The sequence below is a fragment of the Mobula birostris genome, chromosome 6 (assembly GCF_030028105.1).
Source record: "Mobula birostris isolate sMobBir1 chromosome 6, sMobBir1.hap1, whole genome shotgun sequence".
Lineage (NCBI taxonomy): Eukaryota > Metazoa > Chordata > Chondrichthyes > Myliobatiformes > Myliobatidae > Mobula > Mobula birostris.
Genome location: NC_092375.1, coordinates 35711429 through 35728715, shown reverse-complemented (window position 1 = coordinate 35728715; position 17287 = coordinate 35711429). Strand labels below are relative to the sequence as shown.

Below are 17287 nucleotides of genomic sequence, written 5' to 3'. Positions count from 1 at the left end.
CACTAGGGAGTCTGTAGATGCTGGAAATACAGAGCAACACAAAGAATGCTAGAGGAACTCAGCAGGTCAAGCAGCACCTGTGGAAATGAATAAACAGTCAATGTTTTGGGTCAAGACCCTTCATCAGGACTGGAAAAGAAGGCGGGAGGTTCCAGAATAAGAAGGTGGGGGTGTGGGGGGGGGGAAGGAGTACATACAAGAAGGTGTTAAATGAAGTCAGGTGGGTGAGGGAGTGAGGGAGAGGGGATGAAGTAAGCTGGGTGGTGATAGCTTGTAAAGGTAATGGGCTGGAGAAGAAGGAACCTGATCGGAGAGGAGAGTGGACCATGGGAGAACTGGAAGGTGGAGGGACACCGCAGAAGGTGATAGGCAGGTGAGGAGAAGAAGTAAGAAAGGGGCCAGAGTGGGGCAATGAAGGAGGAAGAGGAAGAGAAAGAAATTACCAGAAGTTAGAGAAATCAATGGTCATGCCATCAGGTTGCAGAATACTTAGACTGAATACAACTCGTTGCTCCTCCAACCTGAGAGTGGCCTCATCATGGCAGTAGAGGAGACCATGGACCGACATATTAGACTGGGAATGGGGATTGAACTTGAAATGGTTGGCCACCAGGATATCCTGATTTCCCTTTTTTTTAGTTCCGTCGTATCTACTGCATCATTTCCCAGAATGAGGCTTTCCATTCCAGGACATCAGAGATGCCCGCCCCTTTAAAGAGCGGGGTATTCCCTTCATCCACCATTGATTCTGCCCTCATCTGCATCTCTTCCATTCCCTGGATATCCATGTTCAACCCATTTTCCCACAGCCATAACAGGGATAGGGTTCCTCTTGTCTTCGCCTACCACCCCATGAGCCTCTGCATCTAACACAATTCATCACAACTTCTGCCATCTTCAACAGGTCCTCACCACCAAGCGCACATCTTTACCTCCCTCCCTATCTCAGCTTTCTGCAGAGATCGCTCCTTCTGTGACTCCCTTGTCCATTCATCCCTCCCCTCTAATCTCCCTTCTTGCACTTACCCTGTAATTGGAGGCAGTGCTACACTTCCCCATTTATGTACTGCCTCACCTCCATTCAGGGCCCCAAACACACTTTGCAGCTGAGGCAACACTTCATCTGCAAATTAGGGTCGTCTACTGTATCCGGTGTTCCCAATGTGGTCTGCTCTGCACTGGTGATACCTGACATCGATTGGGGTACCACTTTTTCCAGCACCCTGGCTCCATCCGCAAAAAGCAGGGTTTCCAGGTGGCCAACCATTTCAATTGAAATCCCCATTCTGACATGTTGGTTCATGACCTCTTCTTCTGACACAATGAGACCACTTTCGGGTTGGAGGAACAGAACCTTCTATTCTGTCTAGGTAGCCTCCAACCTGATGCCAGGAATATCGATTTTTCCATCCCTCTTTCCTCTTCTTCATTTCCCTGCTCTGGATCTCCCTTCTTAGCCCTTCTGCTCACCTGCCTATCACTTCCCCTTGGTGCCTTTCCAGCTTCCCTTTCTCCTTTCCACCTTCCCTTTCTCTCAAGGTCCACCCTCCTCTCCAGATTCCTCTTTCTACAGTATTTCACCTTTTCGAACTATCGGCTACCAGATCCTTAAATCATCTCCTTATCCCCGCCCACTTCACCCATCACCTTCGAGCTTTTACCACTTCTCTCCACCTTCTTATTCTGGCATCTTCCCCCTTGCTTTCCAGTCCTGATCAGGGATCTTGGCACGAAACGTTGACTGTTCATTCATTTCGATAGATGCTGCCTAACAGGCTGGGTTCCATGATGTGTTGAGCTGTGCACACAGATATCTGCAACTTCATGTGGTCACGGGCAGAGCAGTTGCCACAGCAAGCCATGGTGTGCCTGGAAAGGATGCTTTCTGGGGTGCATCAATAACAATTCATGCGGAGGCGGGGTGGCAAAAGGGACATATCAAACTTCTTTAGCCTTGAGGAAGTAAAGGCACTGAAGAGTTTTCTTAGCCAAGGTGTCAACATAGTTTGACTAGGCTGTTCACTCCTAGGAATTTAAATCTCTCAATCCTTTCCACCTCAGCAGCATGTGCACTGCCCCTCCTTCCTGAAGTCAATGGCCAGCTCTTGTTTGCTGACATTGAAGGAAAGGTTGTAAAATCGCACCATTAGGCGCTCGCTCTCTCTCTCTCTCTCTCTCTCCCTCCCCCCCCCCACCCCGGTTATACACAGATTTATTATTTGAGATAAAATCTACCATGGTGGCATCATCTGCGAACTTCTATACGGAAGTAGAGCAGAATTTGGCCACATAGTCGTGAGTGTACAGAACATGGAGCAGGGGGCTGAGGTTGCAACCTTGCGGATGCCAGCGTTGAGAATAATTGTGGAGGAGGTGTTGATGCCCGTTCCTGCTGATTGTGGTATGTTGGTTTGGACGTCATGGATTCAGTTGCAAAAGGAAGTATAGCATCCTAGTTTGAGAAATAAATTTGCTTGGAATTTAGTACTAAAGGTCAATAAATAACAGTCTAACGTTGACGTCTTTACTGTCCAGATGCTCCAGAGCTGATTGTAGGGCCAGGGATATGGCATCTGCTTCAGCAGGAGGCCAATTGCAATGAATTAAGGAGACTGAATTTGTCTGGGGGACTAAAGTTAATCTGTCTAATTGATCTACATCAATGACTTAGGTGAACATAATGAATTCAAATTTGCTGATGCCAATATAAAAGGTGGGATATTTAGGTCAGTAATTAACAGCTCTTATTAAAATGGGAGTTGGAGAGTAAGTGTGTTAAGCTTGCTGTAATTAAGTATACGTGCCTTCAGTGAGACTCTGAGATACAGTGTGCACTTTTGGTCTTCCCCCCACCCCCCACAAGGATCAATATTTTTACCTGAAAGTGAGTGAAGAGATAGCAAATAAGGAGAAATGGAGAAATCAGTCCATATTCTTCAGAGTTCATAGCTTAGTTTTGTGATTTTATTGAAATCTACAGTATATTGTTTAGATGTTTTAACAAGTTCAATTTTCCTTGGCTGAAGTTTCTAAAATGGAAGGGCCATAATCACACAATGAGAGCTATGTGGCTGACGGAGGCTAGGCCATCCAGACAGGAAAATGAGTCAAAAGGAGAACTGTGGATGTCCTGCCATGTTGAAGCCTTGGACTGAGATCTTTTGCTAAGGTGGAAAACTATGCACCACTTGAAGTGGATGTGGTAGAAGAACTGAATATTGAAAGTAAGTCCACTCCTGCTTCTATTTCGTATATTCTTATTTTCTATTGTAAAAACACAGAACAATGCCACAATGAATTGCAATTAAACCCTGTTCTTTTACCATAATCTTTCAAATCAATTTCTACTGAATTTATTTTTATGTTCTTTCAGGCACGACACGCATAATCAATACTTACTATAGATAAATATATTCTCATATCTTTCCTGTTTTATTTTTTTGAATCACCTTGCACCTGTATCCTCAGTTTACTACTCTGCTAATGCAAAAACACTCACACCTTACTCTAGAAGAACCATTAACCATAAAGTTTCCCTGCTCTCTGGAGAACATCTCTCCACCCACAGATCTTAAAATAAGAAAACCACTCACCTGAAGAAAAGATCATATCTATGTTCATCGTTTGGATTACCGGAAGGAGTAGTGTAACAATAATCCATGAAGACATGCCATCTGTACAGGGAACATGATATTTTTTTATCCGGAAATACTTATCACACAAAAAAAACAAAGTTAAGATTTAATATTAAGTTGTTACCTGCCATCAAGATTTGTAGCTTTCACAGCTGCGTACACCTTGGTTTTTAAGGGCAATCCCACAGGTGGTATCACTAGAGGGAGGTTGTAGGCTGAATCCTGGAGAAATGACAAGGTTGTGGCAAATTCTCAGCACTTTATTTGCTGAATAAATAGATTCCTTCTCTTTCTATTGTGTAATTCATTGCTCTGGGTATTGGAATGTGCAAGAAGCCAGTAACAAATTCTAACATTTTTTTTCCATTATGCCCACAAATAATGACTGCTTCCTGCTATTAGCAAAGTTCTGCATGGGGATTGTAACATGTTATGCACAGAAGTCAAGTGGGAGGTTGCAATTTGTGTCATTCCCTTGGTGGTGATAATTTGATGCAAACAAGACAATAGAATAGTCCTTTCCTTTCTAGAGGAAATCTGAGAGGTAATCATGGAGTAAATGTGTTCGGGGAAGAGAGAAGGGTGGAAGTGTTAGTGGTGGGGGAGCACCAAGGGAGGAAGCGGTTGCTGTGGAGAGTGGATTGCACAAGAATATCATGCTACACAGTACAATTTCTTGGGTACAGCTCTAAAAATCAAACAAAATCAAACATCAGAATACATTTCAAATCGATTTCTGGGCTAATGCCTCCACAGACCAGACTCCCTTTTTCTCCTTATCCATAAGTCAACAGCACTGGATCCAGTATGTCCCATGATGCACTTATTGGTTCTCCTGATACCCAAATAGTGTAGATACCAACCAAAATGATCAAAAATGAGCAGTGATCCATGTATAATTTTGATGTGATTCATTTAGTTTTCATTTAATATCTAAATATTTTTCTCTACCACATCTGAAATTTTGTATGATACCTTATATTCATGATCTGTTGATGGTAATCATGTTCTACCTCAAATTAATCTAAGCATACAAGAATGTCTTTGTTACAGTGAAATCTCTGCACTTTTTTCTTTGTATTTCTCTATGCAATCCAGATTTAGGTACTTACCCAATCTTCCTACAATTATTCTTTGACTCTACCCAACTTCTCAACCTCAATGAATTTCTGTTCTTCTTACCTTGGCCTCTTTCAAAAACAATCATATGATTCCACTTACTCTTACCAAACATTTCCGTATACCTCAGTCTCCATTCCTTTGACCTCCTAACTTGTTGTTAATTTTCAGTCCTGCCTTATGTGAACAGCCTGCTTTGACCTGCTCTGAGCCCTTCTAATTGTATGGACCATGGTCCCTCCAACCCTTTAGCTTCTCCCCTACCTCTTGCATTTTGCAGGGCTCTGGATGTCCCAGTACTGGATTTTCTATGGATTACAAGATCACAAGAGAGGAGCAGAAGTAGGCCATTCGGCCCATCAAGTCTGCTCCACCACTCCACCATGAGCTAAACTATTCTCCCATCTAGTTCCAATTTCTGGCTTTTTCCCATATCCCTTGATACCCTGACTAATTAGATACCTATTAATCTCCTCCTTAAACACCCTCAATGACCGGGCCTCCACAGCCGCATGTGGCAAAGAATTCCATAAATCCACGACCCTCTGGCTAAAAAAATTTCCCCTCATCTCTGTTTTAAATGGGTACCCTCTAATTCTAAGATTGTGGCCTCTTGTCCTGGACTCACCCACCAAGGGAAACAACCTTTCCACGTCTACTCTGTCCAACCCTTTCAACGTTTGAAATGTTTCTATGAGATCCCCTCTCATTCTTCTATACTCTAATGAATACAGTGCAAGAGCCGACAAACATTCCTCATATGTTAGCCCCTGCATTCCAGGAATCATCCTCGTAAATCTTTTCTGAACTCTCTCCAACATCAGAACATCCCTTCTGAGATAGGGGGCCCAAAACTGCACACATTATTCCAAATGAGCTCTCATCAGTGCCCCATAGAGCCTCATCAACACCTCCTTACTCTTTTACACTATTCCTCTTGAAATGAATGCCAACATAACATTCGCTTTCCTTACTGCCGATCCAACTTGGTGGTTAACCTTTAGGGTATCCTGCACGAGGACCCCCAAGTCCCTTCGCACTTCCGATGTTTGAATTTTCTCCCCATCTAAGTAATAATCTGCCCAATTATTTCTTCTTCCAAAATGTACAACTGTACATTTCTCAACATTGTATCTCATCTGCCATTTCTTTTCCCACTCTCCTAAACTGACCAAGTCTCTCTGCAGCCTCTCCGTTTCTTCACCACTTCCTGCTCCTCTACCTATCTTGGTGTCATCCGCAAACTTAGCAACAAAACCATTTAATCCATAATCTAAATCATCGATATACATTGTAAAAAGAAGCGGCCCCAACACCGACCCCTGCGGAACACCACTAGTAACCAGCAACCAATCAGAATCCCTTTATTCCCACCCTTTGCTTTCTGCCTATCAGCCAATGCTCCACCAATTCCAATATCTTTCCAGTAATTCCATGGGCTCTCATCTTATTAAGCAGCCTCTTATGTGGCACCTTATCAAACGCCTTTTGAAAATCCAAATACACAACATACTCAGCCTCTCCCTTGTCAATCTTATTTGAGATTACCTCAAAAAATTCCAATAGGTTGGTGAAGCAGGATCTTCCCTTCAAGAAACCATGCTGGCTTCAGCCTATCTTGTCATGCACCTTGAGGTATTTCATAACCTCGTCCTTGAGGATCGACTCCAATAACTTTCCAACTAGCAATGTCAGACTAATAGGTCTGTAATTTTCTTTTTGCTGACTCCCTCCTTTCTTAAACAGTGGAACTACATTTGCGACCTTCCAGTCCTCCGGAACCATGCCAGGGTCTATTGATTCCTGGAAGATCATTTCCAATGCCTCCACAATCTCCAAAGCCACCTCCTTCAGAACCCGTGGGTGCACCTCATCCGGTCCGGGAGACTTATCTATTCTTAGTCCATTTAGCTTCCCAAGCACCTTCTCTCTAGTAATCTTGACTGTACCTAATTCTATTCCCTGAGACCCCTGGCTATCAGGTATGTTGCTAATGTCTTCCACTGTGAAGACTGATGCAAAATACTCATTTAGTTCCTCTGCCATCTCTTTGTTACCCATTATAATTTCTCCAGCGTCATTTTCAATCAGTCCTATATCTACCCGTCTCACACTTTTACTCTTCATATATTTAAAAAAAACTATTAGTATCCTTTTTGATGTTAATTGCCGGCTTACTCTCATAATTCATCTTTTCTTACCTAATGACTTTCTTAGTTTCCTTCTGTAAGTTTTTAAGAGTCGTCCAGTCCTCAGTTTTCCCACTAATTTTTGCTTCCTTAAAACGCTGTCTCTTTTGCTTTTATTTTAGCCTTAACCTCTCTCGTTAGCCACATTTGTGCCATTTTTCCATTCATGATTTTCTTTTCTCTTGGAATATATTTTTCCTGCACTTTCCTTATTTCTTGTAGGAATTTCATCGAATTCTGCTCTATCATCCCTCCATCTAGCTTACTTTTCCAATCTACTTGGGCCAGTTCCTTTCTCATACCACTGTAATTTCCTTTGTTCCACTGAAATATCGATACACCTGATACCAGCTTCTCCTTTTCAAATTTGAAACTGAACTCAATCAGATTAGATGTCTGGTCAGATCTCTAACTTAGTCTTAACAGTCTAATTCTTTCGACTTTCTATTTCTTCTGCTTGGTTCCTGATTCTGGACCTATTCCTGGCAGTCCCGAGCGGCCTTTCCACATAGTTCTTAATACAGACTATTATAGTGATTGCATAAAGGGAAAATGGAAAACAGATACATGAGTAGAGGGACAGAGCCATTGAGAATTTGGAGTACATACAGGAATATTGGAGTGGGGAAAGGAGTAAGAGAGAGAAAAAGAGCAAATTGAGAATAAAAGCCCAAAGGTTTGTTGTGTGGGACCTAGAGCAAAGGTGACATAGGTGTACAGATTTTATCCAGTATTGGTTACTGAGATCAACAGATTAAATACTATACTTTTCCAAAGATAGTGAGATCCTAATACACAGATGTCAGGTTATTTTCCAATAATGTACTCATTTAATGAATTTATCGAAACTCAAAGTGTGAATTATGGGAGTACAATTGTGCCTCTTATCAGAGAGATATACAATAGGAAGTCACAATGAACATATAATTCACAATGCAATACTCCTTTAGTATTGTACTGGATCATAGATCAAATTACGGGGTAAGGCTGAAATGGCGTAATGTAAAATTCTATCCCAAGGTAAATCGATATCTCATCATTTAGGGAATGTGCGCCTTTAAGTGTTTAAAGTTGATAATGTTTTGTCATCAGGTTTAGAGTTGGAATTGCTTTGGAATTGTTTGTCCTCAGCAATTTTACACATTTCACAATGAGTAGCCGCAAAACAAGAATCATGGCTCAATTGGCTATTGATACTACATCAATGAATAAATCTTATCTTAAAAAAAGATGCTGACAAACTTACATTGTACAGGAGTAAGCTCAAGGTACTGATAAATGTACCATTGCTGTCTTTCACTGATATCGCTGCAGATGATCTAAAAGTAACATTTTAGAAGTACTTTAAAACTGAGCAGGAATATTTGTCAAGTAGCAAACAGAAAAATGCTGAAATATTTTTCCCTTTAAAATTTAAACCTACGAAGCCAGTTGAGTGTTGTTGATAAGATATTCCAGAGGATAGCTACAGCTGTACTTGTACAGCAGGCCTGGCAGGTAACTAATAATGGTTGGTGGGTCAGGAGTGTCAATATAACCTGAAATGTTCCCAAATTGCACCATTGAAATATTGCCTAATGCATTAACTCCTTGAGCAGCAGATACCTATAAAAGAAAAAGACAAATTTTTACTTATTTTAAAACTCAAAATAGAGGCACATGTAATCTAGGGAATACACTTCATTAAGAGGGGAAGCTGAAAGAGCGAAATGATGTTGGCTTACCTGTCACAGACTGCAATAACATTTATTTTGTGTTGAAGCCATGATTTGATTCAAAAGGAGATGGCACAATGATAAATTAGCAATGGATCTAGCCACAATGAGGCTGCTTAACAAGATAAGAGCCTGCAGTATCGAGGAAAGATACTGGCATGGCAGGAAGCAAAGATTGACAATAAAGGGGGTGTTTTCTGGTTGGCTGACAGAGACTAGCAATATTCTACAGACATCAGTATCACAGCTGCTTTTTTCTGTTAAATGTCAATGATCTGGATGAGGAAATTAATGGTTTTTAGCCAGGATTGTGGATGATACAAAGATATAAAGGCAGGGGTGCAGGTTGTGTTGAGGAAGCAGGAGGTCTGCAGAAGGTCTTACACAGATTAGGAGAATGGACAAAAATGTGACAAATGGAATACAGTGTAGGGAAGAGTATAGCCATGCACTTTGGTAGAAGAAATAAAGGCATAGACTCTTTTACAACTGAGGAGCAAATTCAGAAATCGGGAAGCGTAAGGGGACCTGGGAATACTAGTGCAGGATTCACTAAGGTTAACTTGCAGTTTGAGTCTGAAGTAAGAAAGGCAAAATAATTGTGAGCATTCATTTTGAGAGGACTAGAAAGTACAAGCAAGATTCTACATAAATGTTAAGGCTCTACAAGGTATTGATCAGACAGCACTTGGAGTATTGTGAGAAGTTTTAGGCCCCAGATCCAAGAAAGGATATGCTGACAGTGGAGATGATCTGGAAGGGGTTCACAAGCATATTCCCAGGAATGAAAGGGTCAACATATGAAGAGTGTTTGATGGCTCAGGGTCTGCATCTGAGTTTAGAAGAATGGGATGAGGGGGTAAATCATTGAAACCTATCAAATATTTAAAGTCCTAGATAAAGTGGACATAGGGAGGATATTTCCAATAGTGGGAGAGTCAAGGAACCTCAATACAAGGATATCCCTTTAGAACAGAGATGAGGAGGAATTTCTTTAGCCAGAGGGCGATGAATCTGTGGAATTCATTGCCACAGACAGTGGTGGGGATCAGGTCCTTGGGTTTCTTTAAACCAGAGGTTGATAGGTTCTTGATTAGTAGGGAGTACATGGTTATGGGAAGAAGGCAACAGAATAGGTTTGAGAGGGATAATAAATTAGTTATGATTGAATGCAGAGCAGACTCGATGGGTAGAATGGTCTAATTCTCTTCCTATCTCTCATGGTCTTGCAGTCTTATTAACTTGTTCTCAAACCCCATATAGATTGTGGCCATTGTTAAGATCATAAGATATAGGAATAGAATTAGGCCATTTGGCCCATTGAGTAAGCTCCAACATTTCATCATGGCTGATCCATTTTCCCTCTTAGCCCCAATCTTCTGCCTTCTCACCATATCCTTTCATGCCTTGACCAGTCACGAATCTATCAACCTCTGCTTTAAATATACATAAAAACTTGGCCTCCACTCATGCCTGTGGCAAAGAATTCCTCAGATTCACTGCTCTCTGGCTAAAAAAATGTTTCCTCATTTCCTTTCTAAAAGGATACCCCTCTATTCTGAGAATGTGTTCTCTGGCCATAGGAAAATCCTTTCCACATCCACTATCAAGGCTTTTACCATTCGATAGGTTTTAATGAAGTCACCCCTCATTCCTCTGAATTCCAGTGAATACAGGCCCATAGCCATCAAATACTCTTCATATGACAAACCACTCAATCCTGGAATCATCTTTGTGAACTTCCTTTGAACCCTCTCATGAAGCCTCACCAGTGCTTTATAAAGCCTCAATATTACATCCTTGCTTTTGTATTCTAGTCCTTTTGAAATGAATGCTAACATTGCATTTGCCTTCCTCACCACTGACTCAACTTGCAAATTAACCTTTAGGGAATCTTGCACAAGGACTAGCAAGGCCCTTTGCACTTCAGATTTTTGAATATTCTCGCTATTTAGAAAATAATCTACCGTTTTATCTCTTCCACTAAAGTGCATGACCATACACTTCCCAACACTATATTCCATCTGTTATTTCTGTGCCCATCCTCCTCATCTGTCTAAGTCCTGCTGAAGCCTCTACTTCCTCAAAACTACCTGCCCCTCCACCCATCTTCATATTGTTCTGCAACTTTGCAACCAAGCTATCCAAGTCATTGACATACAGTGTAAAAATAAGTGGTCACTGTGGAACAGCACTAGTCAATGGCACTGAACTAGAAAAGGCTTCCTTTATTCCCACTTGTTGCCTCCTGCCGATCAATCACTGCTTTATCTATACTAGTATCTTTCCTGTAATACCATGGCCTCAACTTGTCAAGCAGCCTCAGGTGTGGCATCTTGTCAAAGGCCTTCTGAAAATCCAAGTACACAGCATCCACTGATTCTCCTTTGTCTATCCTGCTTGTTATTTCTTGAAAGAATTCCAACAGATTCGTCAGGCAAGATTTTCCCTTGAGGAAGCCATGCTGACTATGGCATATTTTTGTCATGTTTCTCCAAGTACTCCAAAACCACATCCTTAACAATCGACTCCAACATTTTCCCAACCACTGAGGTCCTCCTAGCTAGCTTATATTTCTGTTCTTCTGCCTCTCTCTCTTCTTGAAGAGTGGAGTGACATTTGCAATTTTCCAGTCTTCTGGAACCGTTCCAGAATCTAATAATTCTTGAAAGATCATTACCAATGCCTCCACGATCTCTTCAGCCACCTCTTTCAGAACCCTGGGGTGTACACCATCTGGTCCAGGTGACTTATGTAATTTCTGACCTTAGTTTGCCAAGACCCTTCTCTCTAGTCATGGCAACTACACACTTCTAATCTCTCACACCTTTGAACTTCTTAATGACTTTTTTAGTTGTCTTCTGTTGGTTTTTAAAAGCTTCCCAATCTCTAACTTCCCACTCATTTTTGCTTTATTATATGCCCTCTACAGCTTTTATCTTGGCTTTGACTTCCCTTGTTAGCCATGCTTGTGTCATCTTGCCTTTATAATACTTCCTCCTCTTTAGAATGTAAATATCCTGTGATTTCCAAATCGGTTCCAGGCATTCCAGCAATTGCTGCTCTGCCATCATTCCTGCCAGTGTTCTTTTCCAATCAATATTGGCAAACTCCTCTCTGATTCCTCTGTAATTCCTTTTATTTCACTGTAATAATGATACATTTGACTTTAGCATTCCTTCTCAAATTGTAGGGTGAATTCAATCATATTAGGATTGCTTTATCTTAAGCTCTCCAATCAATTTGGGTTCATCATGCAACATCCAATCCAGAACAGCTTTTCCCCTAATACGTTCAACCATCAGCTGCTCAAAAAAGCTATCTCGTAGGCATTCTAGAAATTCCCGCCCTTGTGACCCAGCACTGACCTGATTTTCCTAATCCACCCCTATACTGAAATCCCCCATGACTATTGTAATATTGCCCTTTTGAGATGCATTTTCTATCTCCCGTTGTAATTTGTAGACCATATCCTTACACTGTTTGAATGTCTGTATACAACTCCTCTCAGGGTCTTTTTACCCTTGCATTTCCTTTTATCCACAATGATTCAACATCTTCCAATCTTATGTCACCTCTTTCTAATGATTTGATTTCACTTTTTATAAACAGAGCCATGCCAACCCCTCTGCCTTCCTGCCTGTCCTTTTAATACAATGTGTATCCTTGGAAGCTAAGCTCCCAGTTAGAATCTTCTTTCAGCCATGATTCAGTGATGTCTATAACATCATACCTGCCGATCTGTAACTATGCATCTGCCTTATTTCGTATACTGTGCACATTCAAATATAACAACTTTAGTCCTGTATTCATTCTTTTTGATTTTGTCCACCTTTTATATTGCAACTTATCCTGTTGACTCTAATTCTGCCCTATCATCAGTCTTCCCTTTGGAGTCTCACTACACACTGCCTCTGTTTGTAAACCAACTACCTCATCCTCAGCACTTGGGTTCAGGTGTAACCTACCCTTTTGTAAGGGACCCAGCTTCCTCAGAAGGGTTCCCAATGATCTATAAATCTGAACTCCTTACCCCCTGCACCATTTCCTCAGCTACGCATTCACTTGCCAAGACACACTATTCTGACCTGCACTGGTGTGTGGCATAGGCAGCAATCCAGAGATTACTACTCTGGAGGTCCTGTTTTGCAGCTTTCTACGTGCTCCCTAAAACTGCCTTCCAGACGTCCTCACCTTGTCTACTTCCGTCATTGGTGCCAATATGTACCAAGACTTCTGGATGCTCATCCTTCCCTTTGAAAATGCCATGGATCCAATCCAAGATATCTGGCACCTGGGAGGCAACATACCATCTGGGTGTCTATCGCATCCACAGAATCTCATCTTTGTTCTTCTGACTATGGAATCTCCAATCAACACTGCAGTCATTTTCTCCTCTCTGCTCTTCCGAGCCACAGCACCATACCTAATGCCAGAGAGCTGGTCACTGTGGCTCCTCCCGGTAGACCGCCCCCCTCAACAGTGTGCAAAACAATGTACTTACTATTGAGGGGAACAGCCACAGGTATAATCTGCATTGGCTGTGCATTTCCCTTCCTTCTCTCAGTAACATGTTACCCAGTAACATTCATTAGGTCAACTTTTCAATGTATTGGCCATTTATTAATGAGCCAAGTACCTCCTTAACTATTTCTTTGGGAAGTTGTTCTCTCAAGAGTGGTTTAGTAGTTCAGTCTTTGAAACTGAATGAGATGTATCTTGACTAAATTTACTACCTCATCTTGTATGCCAATGACTGAACCTTCTTGACTGACCTCTCCTGTGGGACCATATCAAAAGCCTTGCTAAAGTCCATGTAGAGAACATCTACTGACTTGCCTTCATCAGCTCTCCTGGTAACTTCCTCGAAAAGCTCCAGAAAATTGGTTAGACATGACCTCCTATACAGAAATCAATGTTGACTATCGCTAATCATTTCCTGTCTATTCAAATACTTATATATCCAGTCTCTTGGAATACCTTCTAATAACTTTCCCACTACTGATGTCAGACTCACCAGCCTATTATTTCCTATCTGTTCTTATTCTTGGAGTATTTCTTAAACAGTTAGATATGTGGGTTGGTGGGTTAGTTGGTCATTGTCCCAAGTGTTTGACTGAATGGTGTAATAAGGAGAGACTTGATTAGTGGAGGACTGGTATAAATCAGTGCTTGATAGTTGGTACTGACTCAGTTGGCTAAAAGGCCTGTTCCTGGGCAGGGCAGTATCTCTTTATGACTTGTTCACCTTCTGACACCTTCTGTCCTTGAGAGAATTTCTGTGCAGTTCCAGATTCAGCACTGGTGCTATTTGACATTTTCTCCAGTTTTTGAGAGTAAATGAACTGCATCTTTGAAATGAAACTTCAAAGTCCTGGCAGAGAACAAACCCCATTAATTTTGAGTGACATTTCTGACATGCTATATATCGAGATTGAGGCTCTTTTTCATGGGATTATCTCTGGAAAACATAGGATGCTTAAATAGATGACAAATAAATAACTATTTTTAGCATTTTAATGTTAATAAGCAATTTAGGAATGATCAGTCTATAACAAATCATAAACAAAAACAAGAGTAAATCTTACCACTAAGTTATTTCCACAGACTTCTAATGTACTGAGGTTGATGGTAAAAATAACAACTGTGGGAAAGGTACTGTTATTAATAAAACCCCTGCAATGCGCGTTGCCATGTCTACCATTTAATGCTAAGTCTGTTTCTGAATAGCCAGAGAACAGTACTGGACAAAAATTGATCTTGATTGTTATGGTCTGCACTCCACAGAAGACAAGGATATCCTTTTCACCTGTGGGAAAAAAAATATTCAATGAATTCAAATATGTTATAATCAGAGAAGTTCAGAATATTGGCTGAGTTTGAACATCACTCTTTCACACCACTGAAGCTTAATTTCCTTTTGTTGACATCGACTGTTACTTACCTGTGACACATAGAAATTATATCAGCCAGGGTAATCTATTGAAGTGGTTAGATGGTAAGCATGTTTTTTTAACTCCAGTGATCAAATGAACTTTGTAATACAGACCCATTTATATCCCTCAGTGATGCATAAGGATCAATGAAAAATTTCAAAAGGTTTCAAATCCATTATGTGGATAAGTCAAAAAATGGTAATTGGATTTGATACAGATAAAGGCAAGGTTATTTGATTTGAAGCATAAAATATGAAAAATGTAAATGCAATGTGATTCCTGGAAAGGCTGAGGCTCTGCCCTAATCTATCTGCAATGTCCAGTCTAAATGAAGACGTTGTCAGCATTATTAATTGTGGGAAGCTTGCCTCTTGGTGTTAAGAATCGGTAACATAATAAATATTGCAGAAATAATTGTCAGAATGTAATTTCTGTGTTCTGTTTCAATGCTTTAATGAGTTTGTTAAAAATAAATAACCAGGGAAATATTTTAGCCATATTCCTAATGTATACAAATCAAAAGTGATTTTTTCTTGGGTGTTGGTATAAAGTTTGGGAATATTTAACTAAGTAAAATCAAGTCATTGTTGATGGCTGTGCAGCTGATTGCAGAGTATTCTGCTCACAAATGACCTGCTGATAATAGTTCAGAGTATTATCAGAGCGTGACACACCAGGCTTTGCAAATTGATATGAGATAGTTGTAAGTGATCAGGTAGCATTTCAGATTTCATATTTTTGGTAAAGTAAGAGAGATGATAACCCTTCTGCTGGAAAATAATTATGATTCTGATTATAATCAGTCCTTTTGCATTGCTGTACAAAGAGACCATCTATCACACTAATCTCAGGAGAAAGGCTGAGAGGCTGGAGTCAGAGGTGGGGGATGGTGATAGGGATGGATGGGGGGCAAGGAGCTAATAAACAGACCCACAGTTCAACCGGTCACAAGTGAGCAACTGAAGATCTAAAAGATGACATCTACCATCCTGAAATCAGAGTGATCTAAATTCACAGCTTGCTTCTTGGGGAAGATTGTTGAATAAAATTAGAAAATCTATTATTCTGAGAACAGTATTTTCAAGTAAAAGACAAAACACTTTTGAATCACTGTTTGGCATTAAAAGAGTTAAATATTTCAAATGCATTTTATTTAATCTTACCAGGGAATCTGCTGTGCAGATTGGCATCACAGTTGTAGCCATTGAACTGTGTATCCACTGAACTTATCCTAATAGCTAATAGCAGCAGGATACAGAGCTGTTCCATTGCAAGGCTGTTGGAAAGAAGTGGAAAAGACATGCAAGTGTCAGCAGAATTTATAGCGAAAAAGAAATTCCACTTCTGTGGTGCTGCTCTGGATATAATTTGTTATGATTAAAACAAGGCAAGATGTACTGTGTTCATTTACAAGGTGTTTCCAAATCTTACTGATCTTGTCCTACAAAACTAAAAATTTCACAGATTGGTACATTGTTCCTTCATTGGACAAACTAATTGCATCCTAATTTAGAATAATTTCAGTTTGTGCTCAACTGAACTTTCCTAACTCGAAGACCATAAGACAGGTGCAGAATTAGGCCATTCAGCATATCAAGTGTTCTCCACCATTCCATTATGATGATTTATTATCCCTCTCAATCCCATTCTACTGCTTTTGCCTCATAACCTTTGACAACCTCACTAAACAAGAACCCAACAAACTCTGCTTTAAGTATATCCAATGACTTGCCCCCCCTCCCCCCACACAGCTCTCTGTGGAAATAAATTCCACAGATTCACCAATTTAGGAAAAAGGAATTCTTCCTCATTCCTCATCTCTGTTCTAAAGGGATGTCCTTCTGCTCAGTGGCTGTTCCCTCTATAGCACTAGCTATTTCCATTTGAGTTCCCAACAAACAACCACAGTAATAATGGAAATTGCAAGTACAGTATAGGCATGGTTCCATTTGATAAATAAGTTATTATATTATAAGTGAAATATTTCACTGACCACGGAGCAACACCCCTTCTATTTCTATGTAGAAGACAAGCTGAAAGAAGGTAATGTAAGGATTTGTATTTCATAATGGTGGAAATATGCCCAGAAAATCTCAGAATATACTCCCTGCTGGAAATCCTCATTCTATAAAATGTGTTCATTGCTAAGCGGACAAATGTTATTGTGCAGCAACATCCCTCAACAGTGATGATGTAAGTAAACAGATTATCTATTGGTGATGGTTGATAAATAATTGTTGGTCAGAGTGCCTTGGTAAGTCAAATTTGAAGGCAGAATGCAGGGTTAATGGCAGGATTCTTAGTGTGGAGGAACAGAGGGATCTTGGGGTCCATGTCTACAAATTCCTCAAAGTTGCTATACAAGTTGATAGGGTGGTTAAAAAGGTTTATGGTGTATTGACCTTCATTTTGTGGTGGGGGGGGGGGTGGTGGTTGAATTCAAAAGCCGTGAGGTAATGTTGCAGCTCTATAAAACCCTGGTTAGACCACACTTGGAATATTGTGGTCATTTCCAATCACCTATTTATAGGAAGGATGTGAAAGCTTTAGAGAGGGTGTAGAGGAGATTTCTCAGGATAATGTCTTGTATGGATAGGTTGAGCAAGATAGGACTTTTCTCTTTCGAGCGAAAGACAATGAGAGGTGACTTGATAGAGCTGTAGAAGATGAGAAGAGGCATAGATCCAGTGGAT

The 17287-nt window shown here is 40.6% G+C and overlaps 1 protein-coding gene across 1 annotated transcript in view; it reads right to left on the bottom strand.

The window, feature by feature from the left end:
* zpld1a (zona pellucida-like domain containing 1a) overlaps window positions 1–15863 on the bottom strand; it is a 35138-nt gene extending 19275 nt beyond the window's left edge. Inside the window, exons 1-6 of the mRNA XM_072259700.1 lie at window positions 15758–15863; window positions 14247–14467; window positions 8367–8548; window positions 8190–8262; window positions 3760–3857; window positions 3594–3674 (exon numbers count right to left, since the gene is read on the bottom strand). Of these exons, the coding sequence (XP_072115801.1) occupies window positions 3594–3674; window positions 3760–3857; window positions 8190–8262; window positions 8367–8548; window positions 14247–14467; window positions 15758–15863 (761 nt within the window). The remainder of the gene's footprint in view (window positions 1–3593; window positions 3675–3759; window positions 3858–8189; window positions 8263–8366; window positions 8549–14246; window positions 14468–15757) is intronic.
* Window positions 15864–17287: the final 1424 nt, after the last annotated feature.